Raw genomic sequence first — 9,554 nt, 5'->3', positions numbered from 1 at the left:
CCCCAAGACACCCTCAGAATTTTTATATGATTTATCTTATGTTCTAATTATTGAATTCCTATTTTATGTTATTGAACTATTTTAAAGAGCAGATTGATTTCATAATTTATTCAGTTAAATCTTCTTTATGTTGTTAGTAGATAATGTCATAATGTGTTTTAGTTACTTTTATCACTCTTCTATAGTCCATGTAAAATCTAACTTATATTTGCAAGAATAAATATCATAATTATAACATTATGCTGGCATGTGAGTGGCCAACCTCGTCTGTTGTCGGTGCCATGTTATATGTGAGCTTAGATACGTATTTTGTTTTATATGTCTTAAATAAATGTATTTTGAAGCCACAACCACTTTGTGTGAGATTATCAATAATTGCTAACTGTACATATTAATTAAGGGATTCGAGAAAAGGACAGCGAAAGGATGACAAATTGAAAAAATATTTGAACGCGCTAGGTGGCTGGATGCGATGTGGTCGCAGGTATTAGGACCCCCCCCCCCTCCCCCCGGATAATTCCCCCCCCCCCCCTTCGGGCAATTACCCCCTTGACAACCGACCCCGGTAATGAATATAATACTGAAAATGAACAATGTGACACTGAGAAAAATTATAAATGCCTGCCTTAGATCAAAATATTCACCAGGTAGAGATAGGGATAACAGATAATCTCATTTATCCAGAAATCCCTTTGATGAACTTACTGTCACTCTTTAAAATTTGTTGTTTTAACCTCCCCCCTCCCCCCGTTAATCATGTTGTTAGCCTTAATGAAGGCACATCCCCAGGTAGAAGTGGGGTAAACAGAAAATCTCATTTATCCAGGAATCCCTTTGATGAGCTGTCAGTTTTAATTGTTTCTTCACTATCCCCTAAAATCTCCACTGACAAATTATTTTTTAAAGGACGTCTTTTCCAAGTAAAAGAGACATTTTTTGTCAATCAATAATGCCTTTACAAAATTACTTTGTACCAGACCCAGCTGAGTGATGACATCAATTTGATATACTTTCTAGTATAGGCCAGCTAAGAGAATATTAAAAAAAAAAAAAAAAAAAAAAAAAAAAAAAAAAAAAAAAAACTTTTCAGAAAAAAACAGGGAATAACTTTGAATGTTGGGATGTGTTCATTAACCATTAGTAAGACTTGAAAAATTGTTGTTTACCCCAGTAAATTCATTTTTTGGCCAAAATGAACAGTTATTATCCCTCTAAGTTTTTAAAAGCACCCGTGCCCTTAATTATAGCCAGAGCAGATGCTTGAGAAAAGGTAGCATGATATAAAAAATACCGGTTTTGGCTGTTCACGTGAATATTGCGTTGAAAGGGGTGTTTATTCTCTAGTATGAGGTTCCGCTTTTTATGTCAATTTTTCCTCGTAGCCTGAGATGCCGTTTTCCGCCATTTTGTGACCTGACCTACCGTTTCTACAAATGCGAGCTTGCCTCAACTGCCTCGTGGTCGAGGTGGAGGCCATGGACGTGTTCAGTACTGGGAATATTTTAATCATGTAATCATGTTTTATTCGGCACTGAGATATGTCTACCGAAGTTGTAGTCGACACAGTTTTGTTGGTAGAATAACTCAGTGTTTGGCACAACCCTCACAATGCCATCAATCGCTGCGATTTACATGTGCCGTCTCTCAACTCCGAAGGCGAAGCCCTCACATGATGTGGGGTTGGACGATGGGGAGAGTTACCACTGGGACTGAGCTGTCATACTCTACAAAAACAATCAAGGAAGATGAATTGAACTACCTCATCAGACACAGCCAAGTTCATTTGGAAAGAGAGGCGAAGGAGTACCTTATGCAAGATGGAATGAGCGAAGGGGAGATTATTAGTGATTACGAGAACGGACCTCGTGAAGCTGAAAAGGACCTTGGCGGACTTCTACCGTATATATATGCTGTTAGTCTTAAATGTTTGAGGGATTCGCCAAGATATCAAAACACTCATCTTCTACAAGATGACAGGTTATCATCAGCCCTGCTAACCATCCTCAACAAAGGTTTGATGGAGGGAAGTGTTCCACGTCAGTTAATCGGATTGTTGTTAGTTGGGGTTTTAATTCAGCCATCTCCAGAAATCCTTCAGTTTTATAAGGAACTGGAGAGACACATGTCACAGGTATGGTCCGAATGGCATGTTAAGATTAGGATAGATGCCTGCCACCGATGGTTACGTCTGTCTGTACTATACAAGCAGAATTACCTTGAAGAGCAGATAAGGATTTTCTTGAAGCACTTGATGAGTGAGGTAAAGCTAGAGAGGAAAGAACTTGGAGGCAAAGAAATTCACTGGCTTGTTAGTGTTCTAGAATCTGCAACACACTATTCTTGTGAACTGGGTGGAAAATGGGTGGATGAAAATGATGTAAGACATTTTTTACAGGAGCTGAAATTCAACAGTGAATTCTCTGAGCCGAGAGAAGTGTACAGGTATGTCCAACTCTGTCATAATGTTGAATATTTGGTGCCCTCTGACATTTTATGGAAGGGGTTGGAGATTCTGCTTTGTGATGGAACTGAAGAATACAAGATACGTGCATTCCTGTGCATTAAGTGGATGTTGGGCTTAGCCAAAAAGCAGAAGTTGAATAAAGGTTTCATGGATGTACAATATGTTACAGAACTTGCTGAGATATTTAAGAAGCACGCATCTTTGTTGCCATTGAGACAGCAAATTGGTATTACATGGGAATTTAGTGTAATGTATTATTCTGATCATGAAATGCTGTTGAAAGTTGCTGAGAACTTTGTGGCTAATGCACAAGATATCGATGGGGACGGTGGTTATAGATTACTTCAGGCTTACCTATTAATGGATTGCAATACAAATATTGCTTTTTTAAAAAAAGTGGTTGATTTAGTGCAAAACCAAGGGAGAAATATCCCCCCTTTCAAATTGCTTTCCATTACTTGTGATTTGATGCGCCATCATGGCTATTATGAACTCTTCAGTGGAATACTTGATAGTTGGTTCCAGTCTGGTCTGATGAAGGAGGAATCATTAAATGTCATGAAGCCTCAAGGGTGTATAAAGATTGTGGAGTTGTGTGGAAGGTTAGAAATAGAGCAAATTGACAAGTATGTTGAGAAGATTCCACCAAGCCTTTACAAAGCAGATGGTATCCAATACTGTGCAGAGAAATTGAAAAATAAATGTCAGCATTCCTCAAAGAAGGCTGTTTTAGCAGCTGTACAGATAATTCTTGGTGGTCCCCACATGGCAAGAGTCATCCCAGTACTTCCTATATATCAACCTATTGTGGAAGTCTGTTTGAATGAATTGAATGAGCCTGTAGACATGAAGCTGGTGCCCAGGGTCTTTGATGAAAATGGATTCCTCAAAATGGAAAACATGTCTGCCTTGCCAGAAAGATGGAGAAGAATAGCAGTGTGGATTCTTCATGATAAAGATTTCTTTATCAACAAACCAATGTTAACTGGTGAGTTAAAAATGTGGTTGTTGTATGTAGAGACGGCTTTAGTAAGCCCACCCTGCTGCCATGAGTGGCTTTGGGTTATAACTAACACAAGCTTGACTTCAGTGTATTGAGCCTATTTCTCCTATATACTTGCTGGTTACCCACTGAGGGCCAGCTTATATAGCCATAACAACAATGGGGTACTGAGAATAACAATAGGGTACAAAGGACAACAATGATGTATCAATAGAGAGTAATGTAGACAACTGATGCTTGTATAGTACACTTCTCATATAAATTCAACATATGTAAGTTGCAAGCTGTGCACCTGCCTTGTTGATTTCAATCAGCATTTATCAGTAATACCTAAAGATGTTATTTGACTATGGCTATGTACCTTTTTTGGTTTTTTGGTAATTTTTTATGGGGGGGGGGAATGAGTATTTTCTCTCTGTATGTATGTCAAATAAAAAGTACTATACTCCACTGCCTCACTAAATCTCAACATGCTGTGGTATATATTTCCTAGGTAACAGTATATTATTTCACGCTTCAAACAGAGGCCATCTTAATTTGAATGTGTTATATGTCTATGTGATAAAGTTTTGACATGAATAGGTTTTCTTTGTGTAAATATTAATTTTTCAGTGCATTTAGGCACACATTTCCTCTCAGTAAGACATTGAAATATGTTTTATGTTACATTGATTTGGTTTCCTTTATTCACCAGGTGAAGCAAAGGCTGACAAAAAATTCCTATATCAAGCAGGATACAGAGAGGTTCTCAAGGTGCCTTTTAGTATGGTGAAAGGGAAATCTGCAAGTTTGCACAAGTTTTTGAGGGTGGAATTGAAAAAAATCCCTCACATAAGGTAAGGAAGTAACACTATAATTTTTCTGAACAGAGTAATTCTTTAAAAATATTGTGAAAGAGGTCAAAGTAGACGTAACACTTTGTGATAGAATCTTATTGCTATTTGGGGGGGGGGGTGTGCTTACTGCCTGTTTTGCACGAAGTAGAATTTTTTGGCATAACTAAGCTAAGAATACAGAAATTGATAACTGACAATAAAAGTCATCCTTGTTTTGAGATCTGGGCCTTAAAACTATTTACCCAAAATTGTTCTATAAATTGAGTTTACTTCATCATCACTGGGTGCCATCCACTCATTGCAGGTTGACTGTCATGGATCACCACATCTCTCATATACTTGAACTATACTTTTTTGACCTGTTTATTCTTTTATGTTGTCCATGTATGTTGTTCTTGGTCTTCTTTTCAAACATTTTTTATTTACTAGTAGCTTTCTTTCCAGTAGCAATTGTTGCAAATGATCTTTTCAATGTCAAACCGGCCAAATTTTTGTAAAAATGGGAATTTTCTGCAAAAAAAATTGTTTGTGCCTTTTTTTCGGAAACTACACAGACCTAAGCTGTCATATTATAATGAAGAGTCACTCTTACTTTCTCCTTTCATTTTCTTAAGTTTGAGGTCAATCGGTGCATTTCTATGGGAGAAGCAGTCATTTGGTGCCAAGACTGAAAACTCTCTTACACCTACTTATTTTGGAACTGTAAATGCGAGGGACGTCTTGTTTATTGCATTTTGTAGAGCTTGTCAAGCGCAACACTGGAAGTGGTGTCAGTTTTTATGTACAGACACATTGACCTATTCTCTTCGAACTGATGAATATTCTTAAAATACAGGTTGAATTTGAAAATCAGCATGATCTAACCATTTTTTTTCTGTACAGACAGATGTGTTTGTACATATAGCCTTTGCTTATGCAGCAAGTTATGCTGTCGTCGTCAGCATTGTGCACTTTCATTATTATATAACAGTAAACTAATATGAAAACTGTTTTACCTTTCATCATTTAGCTCATAGAACTGATGAATATTCATAAAAACACAAGTGAAATGCGAAAATCGGCCTGATCAGACCATTGTTCCTTTTTTTTCAGCATATTTTATCCATAAAATACAGGTCAAGTTCAAAAATCAGTCTGTTTGGACTACTACTGATGGTTAATCTGCTATCTTATAGTGTGCAATAAAGTGTCAAAAATGGCAATAAAGTCACATCAGTGCAGTTTCAATCTCTCACTATGTTTAGAATCTCAAAATGGAGCAAATTGGAAATTTAAAATTGTTCTATTGATATTTTTCTCATCTAAGCAATTTTTTATGTACAAACACAGATGTGTCTGTACATATAGCAGTCACCTGCGCCTGTCGTTGTCGTCGTCGCCATGCACTTTCACCATTAACAAGATTACTTGAAAGCCTTTTAACCTTTTCACTTGAAACTTACAGAACTGATGAATATTCATAAAATGCAGGTCAATCTAAAAAATCAACATGATTGGGCCATTTTTTTCAAAAGTTAGGCTGTTTTTTTCTCTTTTTTTTTTATACATATATGTAACACCGATAACATGGTAAGTGGAAAACTGTTTTTTTTCTTTTAGCAAGAAACTTACAGAACTGATGAATATTTATAAAATGTAGGTCGAGTTTGAAATCAGCATGATCAGGCCATCATTTCAAAAGTTATACTGTTTTCTTTTTCAGCATATATGCAACACTGATAACGGGTTAAAACAGAAATTTTGGGTCACTGGTCCTATGGGACTAGTGACTTTGCTGTTTTACTAGTCCCAGCTAATTTTAAGTGGTCCTCGTGTAGTGGTATGCACTTCAACAATTACATTATTACTGTGATTGGCTAGCTAACTTTGTGAATGTGATCGTTTTTTTACATCTTGCCTGATTAGTAAATGGAGGAAGAAAACACTATGGGATTTATATAATTTTATTAGTGAAATATGTCAAATGATGACTGTAAATTCAAAATGGCGGCCCTTTAAACTCTTGTCAGTCCTTTGGACCGACGAAGTTCAATTTTTTACCAGTCCAGACAAATTATGCCTGGTCATTACCGATAGGATCTACGGTTTCAGCATGACTGAACTTACAGGAAAAAAACATAGAACCTAAATACAGCTTTAGCTGGAAAACAAGTCTGATTGGTTGATTTTTTTTTTTTTTTTTAAGTTATACAGGTTTTTGAGAAAATTTCATATTTCACATTGGCATTTTCAAGGTGTGACTGAAACTCCATGGGCTTCAAGACCTTTGCTGGTCACATTTTCTGAATATCCTTGATACTTTTATTTTATTTTTAAAAATTGATGGTCAGCATGCTGTTAAGCATTATGTAATATTGCATAAAAAGTGAAAAAAAAACTTTTTTGGACACTGCTTCCAGGATGACCATTAAGGCAAAACCAATTCACTTATGTTTCTCAGACTAACTGAAAAGATTCATAGGACTGCAGTGTAGCTTGTGTTGGAAAATCAGTGTGATGGCTTTCAGTTTTGGAAGCAATGCAGTTCTTTATAAAATTTTTATTTTTCACATAGTCCTTGGTGTTATTTGGATACAACAGGTGGTCAGTCTCCCATAGGCTTAGCTCTCTTCCAGATACAGTTTGTAAAAGTCTAAATTAACAGTGTCACATGATTAGGAATCAGTGATAATTATGCAGGTAAATGTTGCTTAATATTGCAAATAATTTTACAAAGGAAAAAAATTATTTTGTGTAATGCTAACATTAATGCTATAGATGAATAAAATTATAAGTTATTAAAAGTTATTCAAAACTCAGCTGCAAGACTGGTTTGTCAAATAAAGTGCATTAGTACACACCATATCACTCCCATTCTGAAAGAATTACACTGGCTGCCAGTGAAGCAGAGGATTGATTATAAAGTACTTTGTATTATTTTTAAGGCGATCCATACACAATGACCAAATATATATATTTATCTGATCTTATCTGTTTTAACTCACCACAGCAGTCCACACATTTTAATACTGAGAATGATTTTATTTTACAACATTCTGTTTTAGAGAAAGGGTCTCTCAAAAGTTATGGTGATTGGGCTTTTACAATCTATGCCCCCAAAGTGTGGAGTGCCTTAGCAAATTTTATTAGAACAGCAGAAGACTTTGACACTTTTAAATCCCTTCTAAAGACCCACATTTTAAAATCTGTCTATTGCTCTTAGATTTTTTTATATATTTTAATAAGATTGAGTTTTTAGTAGTGTTAATTTTAAATGGATTCCAATGAGTGAGTTAGACTTTAATATTATAGTCATTTTGATGATTTTAGTTACATTATCCATTATTGTAAGGCGCCTTGAGGTAGCATGTAAGGTGCCATATAAGAAGCTTATTATTATTATTATTATTATTATTATTATTATTATTATGTATAACAGTGCCTTATTATCCTCAAACTCAGTGGGGTTATATTGTGTTAATACAACTAGATTGAAAGTTTGAATACCAGCTTTATTGGAATATTTTTTGCTATGTTTCCTTTTATAAATTTTTTTTTTTTATTTCAAACACTGGCATCTTCAAGATGTGACTTTTAACTCCTATCCACCCAAAGCTCTGTACATTTTCTGTATTTCCACATAAGCAATAGTTTTGGTATTTATTTCTTTAAACATTATGTGATATAATTTTATGTACTGTCATCATTTTTCACATATTGGTATTTTCATTATTTGAATTTGAACTCTCATGATCCTGAAACTATAATCTTATTGACCATGTTACCTGTTGTGCATGATTAAATTTTAGTGTTGATTGACTGTGCTGTTATAATCATTCTTTATTATTGCATCAAAATTGATAAAATTACATCTTTTCTGTGTCGTTATTTTCTGCATTTATCTGTACATTTGACAACTTTGTTGCCTTGTTTTTACTTCATATTTGCTGTGTGGCTATATTTACTAAGACTGGTGCCTGTACATTTGCCAGTTTTTCTGTCTCTTGTCTTAAGCCCCCTTTACAATGGATGATGTCCTTTCTGCATTCTGTAGTACGGCCCCATTTGAAATTTAAAAAAAAAATACGTTCTGACAACTGGCTGATCATTGAGCATTCATTTTGCAACCAAAGTGATGCTTGTGCCTCCTTTCTACGACCACAGCAATGCCAGTTTCATGGTCATGCAAAGGAAGCAGAAAGGATGCGGTCCAGTGTAAAGGGTTTTAGGTACAATATTTTCAAAATTAACATTCTTCGGCTGTGTGTGGAGTTAGATAATTTTTATAATAAGGTCAAAGGCTTTTTTGCTGTAGAATACCGCATGGATGTAGTGTTTCATCATGAAATATTGAAGTTTTTTATTTGCTTTTTTACAGGTTACCCAATAATTAGGAGACATTTGGAGTGCTTTCTGACAGCATTGAAGAAGATTTGATAACTCTCCACTGACATAAAAAAAAGAAAGGAGCCAATGAATGTTGAACAATAATCTGAAACCAAGTTCACAAGCTGTAAACTAGGCCTTTTTATTCTTGGTCTTGCTAGTAATATAAACAAGGGCATATCATAATAGTGCACATGCATGGTTGAAAATCTTCACATGTGACTTTAAAAAATAATGAATTCTGTTTTCTTATATAGTCTTTGAGCACTGACATAGTGACTGACATTTGGTGTGAAGACTGTGTTAAAGCTATTGGGGCACACTCTGATTGTTGAAGGGGTGTGCAGGGGTGTCTTAATCACCCCCTTCCAGGTTGGTCCTGTAATCACAGTAATATGGAAATTGAAAATGAGGCAAATGCTTGCAGAAGATAAATGTTTGTGTTGAATTATGTTGAATGTTCTGATGTTACATTTGTTATTTCACTAATTGAATTGTTAGAGGTGTAAAGCATTGTACATATTTTTATGTTGTCTGGAAATAAAATATGTGAAAGATATTATTAGAAATATTTCATTCCATCACAGTAAATGATGACTGCCCTATAATGCATATTCATCAGAATTGTATAAAATTGCTCAAATGCAGTAAAACAATGAAAAGGCCATTTTCAACCTAAAAGTATATTAAAAAGATAAACTAAGTAGTTGTTAACATTTCGTCTCTTTTACCCACAGTACACTCAAAATTCTCTGTGCACCAAAAAACTGTCTTAGCTTTCTTTGTTTCACTACAGATAGAAACATCAGATCAAATATGATGGGAAATGATTTTCCAAATAGTAAAGCTAAAGATGTACTAACAAAATAAAATGGTCCATATTGAA

At 35.1% G+C, this 9,554-nt stretch overlaps 1 protein-coding gene across 1 annotated transcript; it reads left to right on the top strand.

The window, feature by feature from the left end:
• Nucleotides 1-1,432: 1,432 nt before the first annotated feature.
• Nucleotides 1,433-9,227, top strand: LOC106155032 (uncharacterized). Its single transcript, XM_087011820.1, has 3 exons — nt 1,433-3,452; nt 4,162-4,303; nt 8,661-9,227. Exons 1-3 carry the CDS (start codon nt 1,517-1,519, stop codon nt 8,674-8,676), a joined length of 2,094 nt encoding a protein of 697 aa, XP_086867946.1. The 5' UTR covers nt 1,433-1,516; the 3' UTR covers nt 8,677-9,227.
• The last annotated feature ends 327 nt before the right edge of the window (nt 9,228-9,554 follow it).

This window comes from Lingula anatina, chromosome 4 (assembly GCF_051362555.1).
Source record: "Lingula anatina isolate TDL-2025a chromosome 4, LinAna3.0, whole genome shotgun sequence".
In the NCBI taxonomy this organism is placed as follows: Eukaryota; Metazoa; Brachiopoda; class Lingulata; order Lingulida; family Lingulidae; genus Lingula; species Lingula anatina.
The sequence above is the reverse complement of the archived record's forward strand: the minus strand, read 5'-3'. Positions and strand labels throughout refer to the sequence as shown.